At 37.2% G+C, this 24983-nt stretch overlaps 1 protein-coding gene across 1 annotated transcript in view; it reads right to left on the reverse strand.

The window, feature by feature from the left end:
• The window catches only part of DCHS2 (dachsous cadherin-related 2), a 271974-nt gene that overhangs the window by 70343 nt on the left and 176648 nt on the right, over positions 1-24983 (reverse strand). The window contains exons 11-13 of the mRNA XM_024928710.4: positions 14854-14988; positions 14428-14637; positions 7127-7984 (exon numbers count right to left, since the gene is read on the reverse strand). Coding sequence (XP_024784478.4) covers positions 7127-7984; positions 14428-14637; positions 14854-14988 — 1203 coding nt within the window. The remainder of the gene's footprint in view (positions 1-7126; positions 7985-14427; positions 14638-14853; positions 14989-24983) is intronic.

Consider the following 24983-nt stretch of genomic DNA (forward strand, 5'->3'; position numbering starts at 1 on the left):
TGTGCAAAAGAATAAAACTAGACCCCTACCTCTCACCACATACAAAAATTAAATCAAAATGGATTAAAGATTTAAACTTAAGACCTCAAACTATAAAACTGCTAAAAGAAAACATTGGGGAAACGCTCTAGGAAATTGGAGTGGGAGTAGATTTCTTGAGTAGTGCCCCACAAACACAGGCAACCAAAGCAAAGACAGAAAAATGAGATCATATCAAGTTAAAAAGCTTCTGCATTGCAAAGGAAAGAATCAGAAAAGTGAAGCGACAACCCACTGAAGGGAGAAAATACTTGCAAACTATCTATCTGACAAGGGATTCATAACCAGAATGTGTAAGAAGCTCAAATAACTTTTTGGAAGAAAATCTAATAATCCGATTAAAAAATGGGCAAAACACCCAAATAGACATCTCTCAATAGAATACATACAAATGGCAAACAGGTATAAGAAAAGGTGCTCAACACCATTGATTATCAGAGAAATGCAAATCAAAAAACTACAGTGAGATATCATCTCACCTCATTTAAAATGGCTTATATCCAAAAGACAGGAAAAAAAAATGCTAGTGAGGATGTTGAGAAAGGGGAATCCTTATACGCGGTTGGTGGGAATGTAAATTAGCTCAACCACTATAAATAAATAACAGTGTGAAGGTACCTCAAAAACCTAAAAATAGAGCTATCATATGATCCAGCAATTGCACCGTTAGGTTATATACTTAAAAGAGAGAAAATCAGTACATTGAAGATATCTGCACTTCTATGTTTATTGCAGCACTGTTCACAATAGCCAAGATTTGGAAGCAACTTAAGTGTCCATCAACAGCTGAACGGATAAAGAAAATGTGGTACATATACACAATAGAGTAGCATCCGGCCATAAAAAAAGAATGAGACCCAGTCATCTGCAACAACATGGATGGAACTGGAGGTCATTATGTTAAGTGAAATAAGCCAGGCACTGACAGAAAAACTTCACATGTTCTCACTTATTTGTAGGGGCTAAAAATTACAATAATTGAACTCATAGAAATACAAAGAAGGATGGTTACCAGAAGCTGGGAAGGGTAGTGGGAGGTTAGAGGGGAAGTGGGAATGGTTAATGGGTACAAAAATATAGTCAGATAGAATGAATAAGGTCTAGTATTTGATAGCACAACAGGGTTCCTACCGTCAACAATAATTTATTGTACATGTAAAATTAGCTAAGAGTATAACTGGATTGTTTGCAACACAAAGTATACAAGCTTGAGGAGATGGATACTCCATTTAGCCTGATGTGATTATTACACATTGCATGCCTGTATCAAAATATTTCACATACCCCATAAATATATATACCTACTACATACCTGCATAAATTAAAAATTAAAATTTTTTGAAATGTAAAAAAACAAATTTTCTATAATAAAAAATAACGAAAGTTTCTTGTAAATTTTCCAGTGCTATAAATCACAAATACCCAAACCTGTTTCTGCTTTCAGAAACATAACAAAATAACCCTCTGATTCTTCAGGGTTCTTCAAGCTATTGCCACTTTCCTTTCTTTCCCTTCATAGGAAAAGCTTGTGAAAAATAAACTGATGTCTTTGTCTGATTTCAGGGACTGATTTCACTTTTTCACTCTGCACTTCACTGTATTCTGGCTTTTAAAATAAATCTCTATGGAATTAGTCCACTCCCAAAATCCCAATTCCCTCCCAAGTTGTTCCATTTAGCTATGAAGAATTCCTATAAGAAGCCACAGCTGACTCCAGAATTCACATTAGAAAGCCTGGGCTGCTGGTATCTATTCTTGGCCCAAATCCTAAACTACTTCAACAGAGCAAACTTACTCCTCAGAACTTCCTCTCTAGACTCTCCAAGCACCTTATTTTGCTTTTAGTGCCATTCCTTTATTGTCTTATCCTCTATATTTAACACATGGACTTGTTATTTCAGACATGCCTTCCTTTCTCCCATGTTCATACCTCCTGATACCAAGATGGCATCCCCAGAACATCTCAGGTAATGCTGTTCCCAACTCAACCAAGCCCAGGGACTCAGTGAGCTGTAGCCCCACTCCCAGCAGGTGGCAGCCCACTACCTCACTTACTTCTGCTTTTGGGACAGGCCCCCAAATGAACCAGTAGCCATTTTTCCATCTCTATCTTACCTAGCCCCTGCTCTGTATTAAATATGGTTGACCGCCCCGTTTCTTAAATGTGCCACTTTCTTGTTTCTCTAACACCATCCTCCTGGGAATTGTCACTACCACCCTAGCCCTCCATCTCAATCTCCTTTTTAGATACATTATTTCATCAACTCCTATAAAATACTGATGTTACTTTAGATTTTCTTCTCAGCCCTCCCTCTTCCTTCACCTTTGGCTGCACATTGGAATCGCATGGGAGCTTCTACAAATAAACAATGTGTGGTCTACCTTCAACGATTACCATTTAACTGGATGCGGGAAAGGGGTGGATATCCAGGTATTCGAATTTTTTTTTTCTCTGAGACGCAGTTTCGCTCTTGTTGCCCAGGCTGGAGTGCAATGGCGTGATCTTGGCTCACCGCAACCTCTGCCTCCCAGGTTCAAGCGATTCTCCCGGATTACAGGCAAGCGTCAGCATGCCCGGCTAATTATTTGTATTTTTAGTAGAGATGGGGTTTCTCCATGTTGGTCAGGCTGGTCTCAAACTCCTGACCTCTGGTAATCCACCCACCCCGGTCTCCCAAAATGCTGGGATTACAGGCGTGAACCACTGCGCCCGGCCGGTATTAGGAACTTTTTAAATCTCCCCTGGTATTTCGATGTGTAGTCCTGGTTGAGAACCTCAGGTATAAACAACCCCCAGGCCTCATTGAGGCTGTCTTGGAAACACGTGAGAAGCACATTCCTCCTTATCATCCCTCACTGCTGTGGCTTTCTTCAGGCCTGGGTCATTATCACATAAATCACCACAGTATCCTCCTAACTCATCTCTTTCCTCCAGGGTACACTCCACACAGCTTCCAAAGTGAGCTTTCTACAACGTCAAGTTTGATTTTGATAATTTAAAGGCCATCAATGTCTCTCTCTTCCAAATTATCACTGGAAAGCACATGAGGCTCTGTGCACGCTGCTCTCCAGCTATTCCAGATGAGACGCTTGGTCGCGGGGTCAACTCACCACACCCTCTGGAGGCCCCAAGCTTTGTGCATGACATTTCCACTGCCTGGCACAACTGTCTCCCCGACCCTTCCCTCTTACCCCATGAGTTTTTTTTTTCCTCACTTGTGCATATATATGCCTTTTGTTATCTTAGAAGTAATGGTTAAATGGTAAAATGATATCAACAAACATTTGGGGAATACCCACTAGGAGCAAACATCCTCTAGCTCTGCTATCCACAGGGTCTGGCTGCACTTTCATCTTCATATCTTAGACTTATAACTACTGGTAATCATGATGGTGAAATGCTTTAGAGATTACGAAGTGCTCATTTGATCATCAAAACCACCTTTTAAGAGACTAAATGAATAGATGTTCAAGGCCCTTTAAAATTGAATATTGTATATAATATATCAAATATATAGTCAACATATAATAGGAAGTAGGTTGGGGAAGGAGAAAAACTGTGAGGGGTATCCTCAGGAATATTGATGAGTGTCCTTCAATAGTTAAAGATGTATGAAGCAGAGTTACAGTTTTAAACAGTACAGCTGATATGCACACAAAATTAGTTGATTTCTTGATGCTTGATCTAATATTTTTTATGAGCCCCACTCAGTATTTTGTTTATCAAAGGCAGAATATCCTCTCTTTTTACTCCTGCTATAATAATCCTAATGCTATCCACAGCAAATGGATGTGTTTTGTAGAATAGGCGGAAGGTCTTATCTACAGATAGGCAACAGAAGAGTATTAATATAGTTCCAAAATATTAACCCTTTACATTTATAAACAAAGCACAACAGTTCAGAACAGAGTTATGCAAAATCATCATAAAAAATCATAAGTGGCTTCCAGGGCCGAGCCTTGACAGAGGTGTTAAAACACCAACAGGGAATGTGTAAATCAAAAGGAAATTGGTGAGTAATGGAAGACCAGACAGTCAATGAAGGCATCATAAAATCTGACTTGGCAGGGCTGGGTAAGCTCTGCCTGAGGAAAGAGTAATGTAGGATGATGACACTCAACACTTGAATGACATCCTACTCCTAATTGTTGAGGATTAGCAAGCAACTTTCTGTTTACAACTTGGCTTCTTGTGTCTTTTATTCCTAGAAAGAGAAAACTGGTCATTCCAATATGACTACTGTAATCCACATAACAATCACAGCTCACCAAATAAATAACAAAACTGTCCTGGTGTATATATCAGTCTCTTTCATATTGGTGAATAAATTCCCACCCCTGGGGAAAGGAAATCCTTGGTGAGTTAATCAAATGATGTCTTGTGCCTGTATGGCTGAGGGCCAGATGTGGGACTTGGGTGAATTTGCGAAGATAAAAACTGCTTTGTGAAGTACGTACCTTCTTCTGAGAATAAGGCATTTCTCTATCTTCCTTCCCTATAGCTAACTTGGAGTCATAAGTCAAATGATTAAATTCCATACCATTTTAGATGCCTAGTTAGATAATGCTCATTCCAATGAATTTAGAATAAAATATGAGACAGTCCCTAAATAACAAAATAGCAATGACAGATAATATGTGCTTCCCTCTTTCATTATCATAGGAATTCATATGTGGAAACATTCATACATTCCAAAGCTGAGAATAACACTGTGTTTATGGAGAAATTCATCGCCTTGGAAAGTATCATTCTTATCTGGTTTGAAGACAAAAAAAGACATACCGTAGGCCCCTAACAACCACTAGTTCATTGTTGTAATATAATTGTTATGTAACAACTTGTTGCTCTGGTGAGAATTTATACCCAAGTAACTTTATGAAATTCATAGATTTGGGACAGGAAGATAACAAAAATAACAACCAAAGAAAGCAATGACTAGTATCCTCTTAAAACTTAATCTTTACAGTATCCCTGTGAGGAAGTCATCAAAGAGAATATGCCCAGTAAAGCCATCACAGAGGCCGACCCACTCAACTACATTAACTGGTGTCACGAGTTTCACACTCTAACACACATGTGCCCAGCCTTACCAAGAGTGGAGCCTGAATTCAACAGATCAACTGCCAAAGGGCTGGAAGAAGGGTTTTTCCTTCAAAACATCAAGATCTAATTTATGTATTGTACAATAGTAAATACATTTCACTAGTGAGAGTCCTCCCATGTGTCATCAGGTTTTAATTTTATTTCATTTTCAAAGTCTGAGTATTTACTTTTAATCGGGGTATCAATATCATTCATAATTTCAATTTCTCCCCTCCTGGCAAGTCAATGAAATGCATGAAGTTGTGAATAGTCCACATCATGGACTATGATTGCTGATTCATTCTTATCATGACAATCAAAGCACCGGAAATGAAACCGAAGAAATAAAAGCTGGTTTCTAGGAGATTCATTTAAATTGTTTAGTTGAGTTAAACATCGTGGGCAACCAAGTGGTTTATCCTTAACTTTTAAAGAGATTCAGAACAGTTACGTTTTCTCTAATCTGGCTTGGAAATGCAGGGGGTGGAGGGGTAGTCAGGAGGCGTGGCATTCACAGTAAAGAGTCGGGAGTCACTTGGTTAACTTTTCTTGTCACACTGCTGTGGGGCCAGCCTGTGTCTTACCAGAAATTCTGAGTGCCTCTTCCTACGATTAAGTGAACATTTAATGACTGACTCTTAAAGAAATTTTACCAACCAAAAGACTGATTTCAAAATAGAAACTATACATTATTTTAAACAATTGAGATGTTAAGTTTAATAATGTTAATAGATGAATGCAATGTTAATCAAAAGCTGAACCTGTAGGCTTTCCAACAAAGAAATGTTAAACAAATAACAATACACTGGAGTTATTTGTTTTAACTTTTAATTTTTTGTTTTCTTAAAAGAATAAGAAAATGTTAAAAGCAGTTTGGAGTGATGAAAATGTATGATAATACCAAAAATAATTCACTCAGGATGACAAGTGGTGCCTACTCATAGATCAAATGTGTGAGTGGCCCACAGAAAACTTAAGCTTCCGATAGGCATCTATTTTTCATTTGAAAATAAAGGTTAAAATTGCAGGCGTATTTGGGGAGAAAATAACGCTGGCAGCTATAAAATGTTATTAAATAATTTATATCAAGGCTATTCCAACACTGGTAGGTGGATTTACAATCTTTAAAAACCACTAGAATTTGGGAATTTGAAAGCAAAAAACTAACAAATGAGGAAAAATAATCTTCTGGTGTCTAAAATATGATCTGGCAGTTTGTAATGAGTTCATGTTCCAAGCAAAGCATCAGCCAGCTTGAAATGTCAATCAATATTTTATGATGTTGTCATTATTTTTCACAGGGGCCCAAGAAACCCTGCTGACCCAGGTGTAGATTAATTACATCTAGTCAGCTTCAACAGCCTCCTTAACTGTCATCCTTTCCTTTTGCCTCTTTCCTGTTACACCTGCAACTTTTAGTTCGCCTCTCAATTTAGACTTATGCCCTTCACACGTTATATTTGCTCTTCAAAGAGAGGTCCCAACCTATTGCTTCAGATGTCTTGACATGTACACCTACCTGGATATTTATGGATACCACATGCTTATATTATTTCCAGAAGTATCTATAGCCTTTTTTATGTGTAATATTTAATAAAGGAATTTTCAGAGTAAGTTCTATTAAAAAGATAAAAGCTAAATTTAATTAAGTAATTCCAAACATAAGGGAACTAAGAACAACTCTGACAAGAGGTCAGGAAAACACAGTAAGAATATCAGATTGAAGGCTCCCTATCCACTTATTCATTAGCTTTTCTAACTGAATCTTTAATGGGAGGGCCCTCCTTTAGAGGTCAGAAGGAATTTGGTCCTGACTGTCTTCTGCCCTGTCATTTCATCTCAGACCAGGTTCCACTTAACCATGTTTATTCCAATATCAAGAACAGGCACTGAACTAAAAAATGTGTAACTGAATGCGCAATGGCACTCTTGTAGTATAATCGGTACTCTTAAGCATTTTGTCAAAACAGGTACAATATATGAAAAACTTGAAGGGACACTCACCTGCCTCACAATTTTCAGTCACGAGCCCTTTATACAGGTGGTGGCTGAAGGAAATCTTTACATCTTCTCCTTCCATGTGAATGACCAAGAGACCTGTGGTTGTCCTGGCTGGAATGCCCTGGTCTGTAACTTTTAACTGCAGCCAGATAGGGAAGTATTCTGAAGATGGATTTTGCTGAAATTGAATTTCTCCTGTGTATTTATCAATAGAAAACATTGACTGGGTCTCTGCGAAACTAAAAACCACAGTTCCATTGGGCCCCAAGTCCAGGTCATCAGCTCTCACAATGACAGTTGTCTGGTTTGTAGGCGACTGGGGGAAAAGAAACACATCAAAAGGGTTCTGTTCCAAAACTGGATCATTGTCATTAACATCAGTGACATATACTTTTATAATTACAGTGGTGCTTCGTGAACCCTGGATGCTACAGTCTCTGGCCACAGCACTAAATGTATGCTGAGATCTGGCTTCACGGTCGAGGGTGTTGCTGGTTTTCAATGTGCCTGACATAGGATCAATGGTGAATGCACCAGAAGCCTCATCAGTCAGAAAATACTCAGTTTGCCCATTCAGGCCTTCATCCTTGTCCACAGCTGAAAGCACGAGAACCACTGTTCCCACTTCAGCATCTTCTCTCACAGAGGACTGGTAATAAAGTGTGGGAAAAGAAGGACTGTGGTCATTGGCATCCAAAACTCTAACTTGCAGGTGTATTACAGAGCTCCTAGGTGGATCTCCCAGGTCAGAGCACAGAATGGCAAGGGTAAAATTGCTGATTTGCTCCCGGTCCAAAGCACGAGTGGTTGAGAGTTCTCCTGACATCTCATTTATAGCAAAGCACTCATCAGTATTTCCATCTATTAAAGAAAACAATTACAAATTCATTTGAATTGAAAAAGTAGCAGCTCTTTGCTAGCACTATCTATGGTATTCATTTATACATTCATTAAAAATATATTTATTCCCGATTATATTGTATCCTAGCACTTTTGTAAATATTGGGGATATAACAGTAAGCATGATAAAGGCTCTGCCCTCATGAAACTTCTATTGAGGGGATAAACAGAATAATATGATTCAATGCCTATCTTTAATCAGTCAATAATTAGAATACTTGCTTTCACTGATTTGCAGCCGTATGATTTTTTGTGTGCATCTACAACTTTTAATTTTAATATATTTTTCCTCATAAGAGGATGAAGATATATGTTTTATTTAACACAAAACAATAGTTGAGGATAAAAAAACAGAATATAATGTCCTTTTTTAAGATATCAATCAGAAATGAACAGATTTGATTTGTAGTTATTTTCTCAAATATGACCCACTACAGTATTCATGCCTGTTATACTATTACAGTAAGGCTTCTCTTCTACATGTCCACAGCATTTTGTACAAGAATCACAACACTTTGGTTAGAGTTAGTTGGACACTTGACTATTTCTTCCAAAACATAAATAAGGACATTGTTCTATTCATCTATTCCTTAAAAAAAATCTGCCCTTTATTATATTCCATCGTATCAAGTAGAATAAAACTTAAAATTGAACACAGGGACAAAAAGCTTTCAAAGACATTTTTAAATAACCCTGAAAATTAGTGAGGAAAAATGTGGTTCATATGCTTGCCAGCCATATTCTTGGATGAATAGCAGGCCCAATAGTGTGGGAACTTACTAGAGTCTGCATATCAGAGGCATATGAGGACCAAGTGGAATGGCATTCAGAGGAAACAACAGCAATAGGTAGTTTTAGGGAGGAGGAGAGGGCCCTGCATTTGTATTCATGAGGAACAGTTAATTTACACCAAAATAGAGATGATTGGACAAACCCACATTTCTGTAGTATTTGTGGCTGATAAAGTGATTCAGTCATTCAGCAAACATTTGACGAGCATCTACTATGTGCCAAGTTTGTGCTCAAGATCACAGATATGAAGGGAGTAAGACATGACCTAGCTCCAAGAGTTCACAGTCTAAAAGGAAAGGCTGGTCAATACTCAGGTATTAAAGTACCATGTGAAAATCATATGTACAGAGTGCTAAATGAGTCCATATAGATAGTGCTAGCCAAGGGGTGCTATTTCTCTGAGAAGTAGAGAGAAACGGCACATAGTCCTATGTTAGTAAGTTCAAGAAATGCTTATTGGAAAAAGTGACATCAAATCTCACTCCTAAAGTGGAGAAAGCCATACTACAAGTTTTGGGGAGAGTGTTCTATGCCGAGGAAAGAGCCTGTGAGAAGTTCTAGGAATATAAGAATTAACAGGCTGCAAATGTTTGGGTGTGACTAGTACACAGGGTTCCTGGGTGTTTGTATGTGGCAAGTAGGAAAAGGGCTGGCAGTAGCGGTAGAGGAAAGACATGAATTTGGGAGGTAAGCAGGGGGTCAAATTGTGAAGGGCTCTCTGTAAACTGCTGAAGATTCTATAGTTTCTCCTGAAACCCATAAGGGAGCCCCCTGAAGGATTTTGGACAGGAAAGTGTCATGAATCAAATTTCTATTTTAAGAATAGTATTGAGGCAGCAATGTCAAAGTTTGTTTAGAAAATAGGATGGTTCCTGTAATCCCAGAACTTTTGGAGACCAAGGCGGGAGGATTGCTTGAGTCCAGGAATTTGAGTCCAGCCTGGGCAACATAGTGAGACCTCATCTCTACAAAAAAAAAAAAAAATGTTTTTAAGTTATTCAGGCATGGTGACATGTGCCTGTATTCCCCGCTGCTCAGGAGGCTGGGGTGGGAGAATTGCTTGAGCCTGACAGGGGGTACAGGCTGCAGTGAGCTGTGATTGTGCTGCTGCGGTGAGCTGTGAATGCACCACTGCACAGCCTTGGTGACAGAGCGAGAGCCTGTCTTTAAAAAAAAAGAAAAGAAAATGAAAATGGGAAGGTTAGGAGTCATAGTAATCTACTTGTGCAACAAGGGTATCTGAAACAATATGTGCATACAGGAAGTGAACACATTGCAAAGATATTAAGGAGAAAAAATAAGAAGTTATGGAGAAAGGATTCATGATCCGGCTTAGGCGAATAAGTGAAGGGTGTTTAGACCACTCAATCATCTTTAAAATGAGGGCTGAGTACAGCTAGGTTACTTGAAGTTTTCTAAGGAATTCACTTGGAAACAGGTAGTCTTGTGGTAATCTCCAGAAGTTCAATTTAAATATCCTTATTCCTAAAATTGCTCTACCTGAGAGCGCACCTGGGATCATGGAATTTATCTTTCCCACATTCACCTTTATAAGCACTCTTCTTGCAAATTAAAAAAGAAAGGCTCCCTCTCACCCAAATAAATGGCTGCCAAATAAAGTGGTCATTCTCAATGTTGAAAGTTCAATGTCAAAACAGTGACTGATTTTAATGCCTGGGAAGATATCCTTATGCAGTGGGAGGGTGTCTCTGCTGTCAACCAAATTATAGAGCCTATTCAAGTTTTCAAGTGGTAGATAAAGAAAAAATAAAGACTATTCATTAACTTTTTGGCATATAACTCAGAAGGCGTTCAAGTACTAAATTAACTTCTGTAACAATACTTCCATTTTTAAAAAGGTGAGCAAGAATTTTCAGTTCTTACATCTGTAACAAAGAGAAACAGCAACAGACTTGGCACTGTGCTTTGCCTTTTGCCTTATTTTTATTTATTTATTTATTTATTTATTTATTTATTTATTTATTTATTTATTTATTTTTTTGAGACAGAGTTTCGTTCTTGTTGCCCAGGCTGGAGTGCAATGGCACAATCTCAGCTCACCTCAACCTCTGCCTACCGGGTTCAAGCGATTCTCCTGCCTCAGCCTCCCGAGTAGCTGGGATTACAGGCATGTGCCACTGGCTAATTTTGTATTTTTAGTAGAGACGAGGTTTCTCCATGTTGGTCAGGCTGGTCTCAAACTAACTCCAGACCTCAGGTGATCTGCCCACCTTGGCATCCCAAAGTGGTGGGATTACAGGCGTGAGCCACTGCGCCCAGCCGCTTTGCCTTATTTTAGCAAAAAGGAACATGCATTCCGAGAATCATGAACTCACTGGAAAAAAGGAACCCATTAAACTGATTCAGAGATGCATTTACAACACAATTTTACTTTTTATGTTATTATTGGTCAAAATTGGAATACACTTTTGCTATTTTAATCTTATAATCATAATAATAATCTAATATAATTTTCAAAACTGAGACCTTATGTTCATTGGAAATTTTTAGAAATCTTAAATTTATCCACATATTTTAATTGTAGAAAAGTATAATAAAATGATCAATATTTTAAGCATAAAAGTCCATTACGTTATGGTAAAATTCTGCAAGGATGTAGAAAGGTAATATTGATTGAAGAAGTAAAAATGCAAAACATATAACTGAAAATGCTCATTCACACATATAATTGAAAAAAACAAGTAAAATTCTACATTTTTATTAACTTAAAAAAATCATATTTCAAACAGTAGAGTCTGTGAGCTATGAAAATGTACAATTCACTTGGCATTCCCAGCGCCCTGCGCTCCCTGTGACTGTACTGTGCAGGTGTCTTGGTTTGTGCAGGGTGGTTCTCATGCTTGCCAGCATCCCCTTCCCCTTTCTCCCCTTACGCACCTCATTCCCTTCTTTGCCGAGTTGTGGGGGCTGTTTTAGGCCTGGCTTTTGTTTTTGGAAGGGCAGGTTTAGCAGACAACCCTGCCTGTCTCCTGTGTGGCTCCTCTATCACCTTTGCTGTGTCACCTTTTTAGCCGATTTCCTGGGCATGGTGGCTTGGCAGGTAGCTTTGCCAATCCAAGGTATGCTCTCTGCTCCTGGAAAGATTTCTGAGTCCCACAGCCATCTGAGGGCTACGGAGCTCCCAGTTTCCAACCTGGCTGAGAAGGTGGCCTCAGCTTGGGCAGAACAGGTGGAGACTTTGGGACCATGAAGAGACATGCAGAGCCAGGAAAGAGGAAGGTGACACAAGGGAGGATGCCTTTCATATATATATATATATATACACACATATATGAAATATATATACGTGTATATGTACACACACATATATGAAATATATATACGTGTATATGTACACACACATATATGATATATATACGTGTATATGTACACACATATATATGAAATATATACGTGTATATGTACACACATATATTTCATATATATACGTGTATATGTACACACATATATATTTCATATATATACGTGTATATGTACACACATATATATTTCATATATATACGTGTATATGTACACACATATATATGAAATATATATACGTGTATATGTACACACATATATGAAATATATATACGTGTATATGTACATACATATATGAAATATATATACGTGTATATGTACACACACATATATGAAATATATATACGTGTATATGTACACACACATATATGAAATATATATACGTGTATATGTACACACACATATATGAAATATATATGTGTGTATATGTACACACACATATATGAAATATATATACGTGTATATGTACACACACATATATGAAATATATATACGTGTATATGTACACACACATATATGAAATATATATACGTGTATATGTACACACACATATATGAAATATATATACGTGTATATGTACACACATATATATGAAATATATATACGTATACACACACACACACACACATATATATATATATTTTTTGAGACAAAGTGTCACTCTTTTCCCCCAGGAAGGAGTGCAATGGCATGATCTCAGCTCACTGCAACCTCTGCCTCCTAAGTTCAAGTGATTCTCCTGCCTCAGCCTCCCAAGTAGCTGGGATTACAGGTGCCTGCCACCACACCCAGCTAATTTTTGTATTTTTAGTAGAGTCGGGGTTTCACCATGTTGGCCAGTCTGGTCTCGTACTCCTGACCTGAGGTGATCCGCCCACGTTGGCCTCCCAAAGTGCTGGGATGACAGCCATGACCCACCGTACCTGGACACCTTTCATATATTTTTAAGGTTTTTTTATTCTATCAAATACTTTTAAAAGGTGATATAACAGTCTTATTTTAATGTGTCAATATTTAGGATATGCTGGGAAACACACCTTTGTTACTCTTTAAAAAAAGTTTAGTTGACAACATAAAAATATGTCTGTGTTGGTACATAAGTTTTCAAGATTATTTTAAGGGTAAGTGAAGAAAAAAAAAAAAAAAAGCTGAAGATCACTGGCAGAGACTAGCAGAAGGACCCAGACCATGATGGGGGAGGTAGAAAGGGGGTGAGGCTGATGTGTCATTTTGGACACACTGATAATGCAGTGCTGTTGGATATAAAGACTGGGTCCTTGGGGCTGTTAGGAAATTGTGAAACAATTTGAAATAGGAGGAACAAAATTAGTAGGTGTCCTGGTATTGAAGAAAGAAGGGTGGGGCACAGGTGTCCAGTGTGTCTTTGCCATCAGAATGCTCTTCCACCTTCACCGCATTTTGACCACTCTGTAAATTGTTGAAAACTGATAATAATGTAAATGATTCTTATCCACAGAAATGCAAGTAAATCTGGTGAAATGCACTGATTGTTGTCTTGCAAATACACCTTTTCTGCATTTCAGAATTCCTTATTCCCTTTGTGTGTGTATGTGCCTGTGTATGGCTCTTGGAATTCTCCTTGAACCCATTTTAACATCTTTTTGGTTTACTTATTCATTAGTGAATTAAATAAAAGTTATTTGCAGGTACCATTTTTATAGTTGTATGAGAGTTATTACTTTACTTTTAAAAACAATATCCTTTAATGGGACCTAGATCTAGGATGCAGATAGAGATGGGAGCCATTGGCATCCCAGTGGTAGCTAAAGACAGGGACTGGATGAAATGACCCGGTAAGAATCTGTGTATGAGACAAGAAAAATTAAAAAAAATTAAAACTGATCACATGAAAGCAACAAAAATAGAAAAACACTATCTTTTCCGTCCTTACATCCACTAATATTACCATAGAAAAAAATTCACAGCAATTTGCAAAGGCAGATTTTTAAAGAATGTGGAGAGCAGTGGTTCAAGGTGGCTGTGAGAAGGAGGTAGAGAGAAAGCTCATGGCACCAGTCAGTTCTGACTGGGTGTGTATTTTGTAGAGAAAAGCAACAGGTATCAAACACAGAGTAATCAACAGAGAGTGTGTGTCAACTCAGTCAGCATCCTGGAATAAATTTTAATTTAAAAATACTTACCAATTTGGGAGGCTGAGGCACAAGAATTGCTTGAACCTGGGAGGTGAAGTTGGAGTGAGCCATTGCGCCACTGCACTCCAGCCTGGGTGACAGAGTGAGACTGTCTCTTAAAAAAACAAACAAACTTACCAATTATGTGATATTCAACAGCTCTGTTATTGCCAGCATCCATATCAGAGGCTAAAACCGTATAGACAACCTCTGGTTCCTGGTTTTCCAGAACCTCAATGTCATAACTGGAAACAATAAACTCTGGTGCGTGATCGTTTTCATCTTCAACAGTGCAGAGGATTGTTGTGGTGCTGGACAATGAAGGGAATCCCCCATCTCGTACTAGTACTGACACAGAACACAAAGACGGCATGAATTGTGGCCTTTGATTCATACCTAAAATATGTTGTTCTAACTAGACAATGTCAGGCTAACCAGGTAGCACTGGCTCAATAATATTTTATTTAAAAACACCCCAACAAAATATAACATTTCACCACTTAACAGGTTTTTTAAATTTAATTTTTTATTTTTATTTTTTAGCATAGTCAAAGAATCCCTTACCTCGAAGGGTGAAGACTTCTTGAATTTCTCTGTCAAGTATGGTGGTTGTCACTACCTCTCCAGTGTCAGAATTTATCTTGAATGATTCAAATGTAGCACCTGGCATGATTTCAAACTGAAGCTTGGAATTGACTCCTTAAGAAAAATATAAAGAAAAACTTAGCAATCATTTCTTTGAAATACATTTATCCACTTTCCTATTTCTTTTCCTTTGAACACATTAGGCCATAGATGAAAATGGCAAGATTCTCAAACAGCCTTTAAATTAAGGTAAAAGAAAACCTCTTTTGGCTGTTCTTGCTAAAATAAAAGCCTCATGGGCTGAAATGCTTGATTTTCAAAAGTCTTATGAGACTTCCACACAGTGAATGCTTAGAATTTTTTCCTTCCCATAAAAAATTTCTTATGAGTGTGCAACTCTACAACATATTCCTAATTACTCCTTCTAACACCTCTGATTGTGATTTAATGACTTAATTGTAAGCTTGCAGGGCAAATGACAATTTCTGTAGATTGACCTGCTGTTTAAAAGCCCGTGCTAAGTTATAGAACTCTGTTTATTCTCAACCTCAAGAAGCGAGCACCTAGAATTGCTTATACACGTATTTCTGTTTGTTTTGTTTTCGACTTAGTGTTCAGTCTGCTATCTGGAGTGAGAAATGTGGTACCACATTATTATGAATTTTGGAAATAATTCTTCCCATATTTTTGTGGTTTCATTTCTCCCCTGAGAAAAGTATCACGTCATTTCCATCTCTGGTTATGAAGATCATTCATACTACTAATTTTAATGAGTCTGTCCCATGCCATTGTAATTTATTGCATTTTACACAAGTTCCTCTCAGTTATTTTCCTATGTTCCTTTCTTAACTGACAAGAATCTAGGTGCACACACAGTACTGAGAATATATGATGTTATACTTTAATAAAAGATGAAATGTCATTCTTTTGGCCTTAACAAAAAATCTTCAATTACAAATTTCCATCTTGCCAGTCTTAAAAAGTAAATTTTCATTACATTGTGATCTGGCAGATATTATATAGGACTGAGAGCTGAAAGGAGTGAAATAGAATTCTAGTTTTATATAAGAATGAAAATACATATCTTATTACTATATAACTTGGAGGAGAAATATATTTGAGATATAATCTACAGGCATTGGAATGACCCTGAGAAAAAAGTCTAATAACATAGGACCAATGTATTTGATATGACACGGTCAGAGGTCACCAAAATGTTTCATTCTATTATTAGGCATTACACATATTATTAATGATATTACTAAAGAGTCATAGTGATTATTTCAGTAACTTAAGGATCATATAATCTATTCTATAGCCAAGACAGAATTTCTTAAAGTTCCAGGTTGTTAAAATTTGTTATTCCTATCTCTGCCTACATTATAAAAATGGGAACAATATTATCTTATATTTACTTTCCTTTTCCTCAAAAAAAAAGAGAGAAATATCAGGTGCCAAGCATAGTACTATGTGCCAAAGACAGAGTGCTGAGTCAGACATGACCTCTGTCTTCAAAAAGATTACATGGATCTTTTAAATGAATGAGCTCATTTATATGATTTTGTTACACATTATATATACACCATTTCATATTATTTTATATGATTTTCTTACACATTATATATACTGCTGCATATTACATATTGTATTACATATTATAGAATGCTATATATTATACATTTTTAATTCTCACCACTTGCCAAACCTAGAAAATGTCTTCAATTGTTTACACATAAATTCAGATCTTTCTGCTGTCCCTTCCCATTATCCTCTAATGTGCTTCACCACTCTACTCAGTATTTCTCTGACTTTTTAGAAACTTCCAGATTTTTTTTTTTCTATTATTCTATACAGGTTTTTTATCCCTAAGATAACAATACATTAACCTTCAACCCTCCTAGTATATTATTAAGGATAAATAAGATATTTACCTATAACTGTAGTCTGCATACACACATTTTTCATACCCCAAACTTCATACCCTTTACAACTTAGGAAGTAAATTAAATGTATTTTACTATGGCTTATTTGGAATTTAACTAGTGCCTTGCACCTTATACCCTTACACCCTTATAATCCTACAGAACAAACATAGCATCATCAAACTTGAGAATTAAGAAAATAAAAATTAAAAAGAGGTTATTTGGTCTCATTCTATCACCTCACTGAGCAAATTGGAAATTTGGATCTGAAGATATTTAGCGATATCCTTATGACACATGCCCACTAAAGGATATGTGTGTGTGTGTGCCTGTGTATATATGCCCATACCTATGTGTGTATGCACGCCAGTGTGAATACACACACACACAGACGTGCACACACGCGCACACACACACATATCTACCTTCTCTTAGACTTCAAGACCTGCAGTCCCATGACTTCTTAATCCTCCCGCTCTAGGATACACCTCTCCTCAATTCATTTCTCTCCTTCTCCAGTCCGGCCCCATGAGCTATTCCTCTAGCAACCTTGCATAGTTTCTCAGGTCCTGGGGCTTTCTGCCAAAGATTTCCGGCAAAGCTTCAGCCTGGGATCATTCCAACCATCTCTTTACTCCATTTGAATATCCAACAGATGGCTGGGGCTACAGAAAATTTCACAACAGCATGGATTGAGACAACTGCAGTGCTGTTGTATCTGGCAATCTTTCCAGGTGTCCATAATCACCCCTCTTCCATTCAGGTCTCCTACCCGACCACTACCTGGCTTACTCTCACAGATCACTTCCCTTTCCATTTCCCAGAGAGAAAGGAGGCATTGGGAAAGAACTCCCTCACCCTCTGCACCTGTACTCAACTGTACCCCTTACTCCCTGTCTCAATGGCAAAAGTCATTCTTCAAACACACTCTCAGAATTTTCCTGTCAGGTCTAGTCTTTCTCCTAAAATTTTTTTCCTTAAATTATATCCTTCTCTAGCTATAAGAAGAATTAGGCTTTTATCTCCTCCTCTTTGTGGCCAAATTTCTTTTGAAAATCATATTCAGTCTGCAGCTAGCTTCAAACCATGCCATTGCCAGTTACTCTTTCTACAGTGACCAATGACCTTCTGATTATAAAGTCTACTGGCCATTTCTAGTTCTTACCTAACTTGTCTTCTCTGTGGCATCATATATGGCTGACCAATTTAAAAAAAAAAAACAAAGAAACAAAAGAAGTCAGGGGAGGAAGGCATGAGGAAGAGAGAAGTAAAAAATAAAAGAAAAATAATATTTTTGTTTGTTTCTCTATGACATATTTTTCTCCTGGTTCCAGGAGTGGGGTGCATTGACAATCAATGTGCTGGCCATCACGCCATTGTCATCTCACTCTACACATTCATGTCTTCAGTTTGCAACCATATCGATTTGGTTGGTTCATTCATTTATTCATTCATGTGTTCATTTATGAATGCACAGATACTGAATGTCAGGTACTGGAAAGGCACCACTGAATAGTTACCTTGGACCTCAGAGTTTCTCTCTAGAGTGGAAGATGATTAAATCAATGAGTAATGGAAAGTGTGATGGAATATATGAAATCACTGAGGGAGTGGATCATAGAAGACTTATCTCAGGTATATAGTTTGTCATTAATTATCTCATTGTATTAACATATATAAGGAGTGATCTTAGGTGCCAAGATACCATACCATGTGCTAAAAATATAACTGCTAGTAAACAGACAAATTCTCTACCCTCATGGTGCTTACAATATATCACTGGATACAGATAAGCAAGCTGGCAGTGAAAATTCCCCCTGAATAGACATGATGGGTAAGTTGAGTTGCCTTGATATAACTGGAAACCCTAAAGATGAATACGAGTTAATGGGTAAGAGGGAAGAAAGAACATTTGAATGAGTTCAAAATAAAATCTAAATACCTTACCACAGTCCACAAAGTCCCATATGATGTGGGCTCTGCATATCTTTCCAACCTCTTTTCATGGACTTGCTCCCTTGCTATATTCTTATCGCACTGGCTTCCTTTCTGTTCTCTGAACATACTAAGCATCTTTCTGCTGAGGCCTTTGTAGTGGTTGTTCCCTCTGCCTGCTCTTTTCAGTTCTTCACATGGTGTATTATTTATTAAACCACAGTGTCTCGGATCCAAATCTGTTCTTCTGTACTCCACCCTGTGATGCTGGGTCTGGGGATCTGCAAACTACATTCTCCATTGCCAACTACCTCTCTCCTAGGGTTTGCCACAAAAGGACACTAGAAGGAGACCAAAAGTCAGAAGGACAGAAAATGGGACTTCCTTCTTCCTAGTTACTTACTGTCATCATCAGCAATGCTATTCAGTCTGTTTTGCTACTCCTTTGCAAGGCCCCCTCTCTCATTTCCTTCCCAGGGTCTGATAATCCAAACATCTTCTTCTTTCCCAGTATTAGGGGTGGTAGCTGCCTTCTAGAGCTTTGTTTTTGTCTTTTTGGTTACTTCAGTATTCCCTTCTTGCTTACTCATTCATCCAACACCTGTTTGTAGCATCTATTCTTCCTGACTAAACATGGCTGATAGAGTACTTGGCACCAGAATTGGGTCTCAGGTAACAGGCTGAGATTGGTTTGGTTATGTCTTAGGCTTTGAATGCAGCTATGAGTTCCTTAACCATGGGAAATGGAATGCTAGGAATTCAATACTTGGAGTGCTGTCACGATTAATTAAATTATCAATCATGTTTGACTGTGATAAAGTGACTATTAAAGGACTCAAATTCCTTAGAGAACCAAATGGCGCTGACTTTGACCACATAATAGTAAAAAGGACTATGATGCAGAAGACTGTTTTTCAAAGGACTAGGAAATTATAGAACGATAACTACGAGCTGAGGCTTTAAACCTGTAACTCAAGTCATGGTTAGAAAGCTGGAAAGCTCCTATATAGAAGGCCTAAAATTAACCTCCCTGAAGATCAGACCCAAATTGAGTGGCAGGTATAACAAATACCTTGTAAGGAGATGACTTTCGTGTAAATACCCATAACCAGAGTCAGATTTCAACATAACTCAGGTAGCCAAGTGCAAATCTGACTCAGTCAAAGAAGCTTAATAGTTTCAAAGAATAGTAATATTTTCTAAGTTATATTGGCATAAACCTGGGGAATATGTGTGGAAATCAGTTCTAAGAATGTGAGACCTAGGAAGATATAACATTGGTTTAGGCTGGATTTATTGATAGATAAATAGACAATATTGATACTGTTTGCTAGAGAGTCAGAATTTAATGTGTTAGCCCATAGAGCTGTGTCTCTTGAGAGTTTCTTTGATTGGTTGGATTCAATGGGAGCCTATAATCACTGAGGCTGAGACATTAGGTCTTCTTTTGAATACTATAAATAATCCAAAGCTTAAGGAAATGAGAATGTTAGAGTGAACTTATCATGTATGACATGCTTACCAAACACTCCCACTACCTTTCCCAAGAGATCAGAGGACCCTACTTTCATAAGTACACTGGGAAAGGTATTAGAAGGCCATCAGCATCCTTGAAAAGCAGAATGGGTGCTGTTTTCTGTAGACTGGGGATGGATCATGGTGCCAATGGTCCCAGGGACCACCTTTTGAGAAGCAACATTTGATACTAATTTATAAGAACTATCAGAACTCATTAGCTTTCACCCATCTTTATGCAAACTCTCCCACTGTTGACATCATCTAGTTGGTAGAGATATTATGATGACATCATGATAATTGGATCTGATGAGCAGAAAGTAGCAAGTAACTTAGATGTCTTAATTAGACACATGCATTAGACTAGGGATTGGCAAACTACAGTCCAGTGATCAAATCTGGCCTGCTCCCTGTTTTTGTAAAGTTTTTTTGAAATACACACAATATTAACTATGGCTGCTGTCTTGCTATAGTGTCAGAGTTGCACAAAGGAGACCGTAAAGCACACAAAGCCTAAAATATTTACTATCTGGTCCTTTAAAGGAAAAAGTTTTCCAGAATTCTATCCTAGAGTAAAAGGTGGGAGAGTGCTAGGAGCTGAGAACAGACAGGAAAGCTGATTGTTAAGCTAAAAGGGATAAAACTTTATCCTCCTCTTCCTCAAACTATGGGGATTTAATAAAGAATTCTTTCCAGGGGTGTGTTATTTTTAGGAAGATCATTTTTCTTTTCTTTTCTTTTTTTAAGACAGCATCTCACTCTGCCACCCAGGCTGGAGTGTGCAGAGGCACAGTCGTGGCTCACGGCAGCAAATTCCTGGGCTCAAGCCATCCTTCTACTTCAGCTTCCTGAGTAGCTGAGACTACAGGAGCATGCCACCATACCCAACAAATTTTTATATTTTTTTTTGTAAAGGTGAGGTCTTGCTATGTTGCCCAAGCTGGTCTTGAACTCCTGGCTTCAAGCAATCCTCCCACCTCGGCCTTCCAAAGCACTAGTACTACAGGCATGAGCCACCGTGCCCAGCCAAGATTCTTGTTTGTATAATGCCTCAACTGTACAATGCCCTCACAATCAGGCATTTCTAAAGCAAAAATAGAATTATGCTTGGTTGATTGAATAAAGGAATAAATAATAAATAAATTCTAAACAGTGAGGGCAGCTTGAGGAAGCTTATGTCATACATGCTTCAGTTTCTCAGACCATATGGTCAAAAATATTTATTGAGTTCCTATGTCATATCTTGCATTACTCTAAGAACCTGGAATAAATGTATTAATAGATAAAAAGTGCTGAATCCAGGAGAAGTTCACAGCCTAGAGAAAAAGCAGATGAATAAACATTTACACAATTATAATACTATATATTAAATGTATTAAGAATATATACCAAAGTTTTAACAGTGATTGTCTCTGAGTAAGTGAGGTTATGACTGGTCCTTATTCTTTTTCATCTCCTTATTTTTGATATTTATGCAAATGTATTTATAATAGAATTTTTTAATATATATATAGAGAAAATTTATATAGAGAGAGCCAAGGAAAACATAACAGCACTAAGGGATTAGCAGAAATACTGCAGCCTAAGTAGGCGATGGCTTCAATTAGCATGCTGTTGTGACTTTCTCTAGCAAATGTTCCATAGCTTTGGATTGGGAAATTCAACTTTTGAAATGCTCTATAATCTAGCCTGCCTTTAAAAACTTCTCTGGGACTTCAGTATAATCAAGGTTGCTAGAATGGCACAAAGCCAGTAAGATCGGCTTGCGCTTGAATCCTATGGATCTCCATATGTGCCCCTGGATTAATTAGATTGAATCTAAAATGATGGACAAATGCCACTGGGGAAAGAATGAGGGGGCACGTCAATGAATAACTACTAATAAAGTGCAGAGAGACCCAGCGCTGTGACTCACAACTGTAATCCCTACACTTTGGGAGGTGGAGGCTGGAGGATGGCTTGAAGCCAGGCATTTGAGGCTACAGTGAGCCACGATTGGGCCACTGCCCTCCAGCCTGGGGAACAGAGCGAGATTCCATCTGTATAAAAATAAAACACAAATAAATAAAAATAAAGGATCAGAGATATGTTCTCTTTAAATGAAGTACGGAGGAAAGTTGATGGATATTTTGCCTGAGTATATGATACAGAGAAAATATCACTCCATAAAGAAACATTTAAAATAAACTGAATAGCCAGATAGTATTGTCCACTTGAATGAGAAATTGTTATTACAAAATGCCATAGATTCAGATATTTTAGCATCCTTATCCTTTATTCTTTGATATACACACAAATAAGTCACCTTCTAAAGGGTATACAGAATGGCACCTTATAACTTCCTATGAAGATAAAGCTATCAGCCCAGTGGAAGTATTCCAAAATTAGATGCATCTTACAATTAATGGTGTCTTAGATTTGATGAAATAAGGTGTTTCTCCCTGGCTCCAAGTGTAGACTTAGGCGGTGCAGTTGTACATCTAGTGCAGCACCAGGGATTCCAGAAAACCAGATGTAGTTTATTGAAGATGACCCCAGATACAGAATACATTCTTATGGAATAGAGAATAACATCTCACTAATGAATTCTATATTTCAGTGTGGCAATATACTGTTAAGTTATTTTATGTCCGACACCCTTGAGCGAATGTGAGTGGTATTCCCAGTGGGGCACCCTTTCCTCTTGGGAGTGGGGGAAGGGCACTGCAGGGGGAGATCTTTTTTCACTAACAACGGCGCTCTTGTTGATGGCACCAAATGCTGCAGCAGTTTTAATACCTTAGTTAAAATCTGGTAGTTGTTTTTTCCTTTTGATACAAGAAGAAACTCCTGCTAGAGCTCGTGTGAGTCATACACCATAAACATTCAGTGCTCAAATCCCTGTGGGTTTCGAATGCCAAATAACACTGTATAGTTACATTTTTAAAAACTGCATCGTAGAATGCTAGAAAACACATGTTAAGCTCTCTAGTATTAAGGAACACTGTGGTATTTTTTTTAAAAATACGTACTATAAAGTAAACCATTCATAAATTCCAGTGTAATGCCAGTTATGTTAAAATCTTGACTAAGTCATTTAATTCTCATGCATAATCCTGTTTCATTGTTTTAACCCAATAATCAAAAAAGAAAAAAAAGATTGAGGGAAAATATATTCGAAAGTACGTGCATACACACAAATATTCACATGTGTTTACATAACCACCTACTTAACAGATCTGGCCTCATTAAAAACACTGAGATTTCCAGTAAATCAAAATTGTCTCCAAAATATGTAAGGTTACATGAGACTCATGAAGATGTTAATGTGTATTTCAAACATCCATTAATTCAGAAAAACAATAATTTTGTACCTAAATTCTCAGTTGGCATACCATAATCTCTAGAATAATAAAGTTTCAATTCAATTATAATTAGCAGGTTGCAGATAATTCATTCTAAATGAAAATAACATTAACACTGGGCAACTTGACAGTAAAAATCAGAAGAATATATTTATGGTAATTTTCTTTGGTTAATATATGCAAATTTTGAGAGAAATTCTTTTCTCCCTCTTCAAGCGTTAAAGCAAGAGGAGCCTTTTTAGTAGAATCCATTACAAAAAAAATAAAATTCATAAAATAAAGCAAGGCCAAAGGGAGGAAGCATTTTACATACCTTACTGTTTGCAAAATCACACAACATCAGCAATAAGTTCAGTATATGTCTATATACTTTGGGAAGTAGTTTTTGCATTGCTCAGCACCCTGTATTGCTCTGTTTCTACAGAGAACACTCTAAGAGAACTTTATTGAGCTAAAATTATTGTGAAACACAAAGCTTATGTATATTCTTCATTGTTTCTGACACCCTAAAAATGAATACTGCCAAAAACGTACTAAGTTCTAAGGACAGATTGGAGCAAACAATCGTTAGCATGCTTCGGACTCAACTCTTAGAAAAACTCTTTGATCACACTGCCCCACTCTGGTCAAAGACAGAAAATTGGATTAGCCCTTGAAAAGAGTGTTAGTAACATCACATACAAATTCATGTAAAATGCATTTCATTAAAAGATAATGTTTTCCAAGAGGGCAAAGTATTCAAATATTTTATAATTTACTTTAAAATTTCAAGTAAGTGTATCTTTTGCCCCTTAAATTAACAATGTACAAGGAAATGCTATTGTTAGTACTATTTCCATAAAAATATCTATTACAATTCTTGTAAAAATATAACAAAATATTACATTGATATATAATGCCATTTGCTATATACAAACGTAAATTTTAAAAGACCGGATTATTAAGCTGAACTAACACGAATAGTTTATATTCATATAATATTCATATTTACATTAGTTCAGTGTTTCACATGTGAATGAGAATATAAACTATTCATATTAGTTCAGATGGAAAAATTCAGCATGTGCTGTGAATAAGAAACACAGCACTGTAATTTTTGTAATTATTTTGTTTAAGATAAAAACAGAATATGGTTAAAGTTGCTGAACCTTAGTTGCCAAAACAGCCACAGTGATGTTGAAAAGCAAGTCTAAGAAATTTATAAATTCCTAGCCATAGTAACTGTTTACTCTGAAGTCATTTGTCTGGACACAGTGTTTGAAAATAGTAAAAATAGTAACAAAGTTAACATATTGACCATTTATTGTGTCAGACACTGGTCTAAGCTCTTTACAAGTAATAATTCATTCATACTCATAACAGAACTATAATTTAGGCTCTGTTATTATCTCCA

Source organism: Pan paniscus, chromosome 3 (genome assembly GCF_029289425.2).
Source record: "Pan paniscus chromosome 3, NHGRI_mPanPan1-v2.0_pri, whole genome shotgun sequence".
Taxonomy (NCBI): Eukaryota; Metazoa; Chordata; class Mammalia; order Primates; family Hominidae; genus Pan; species Pan paniscus.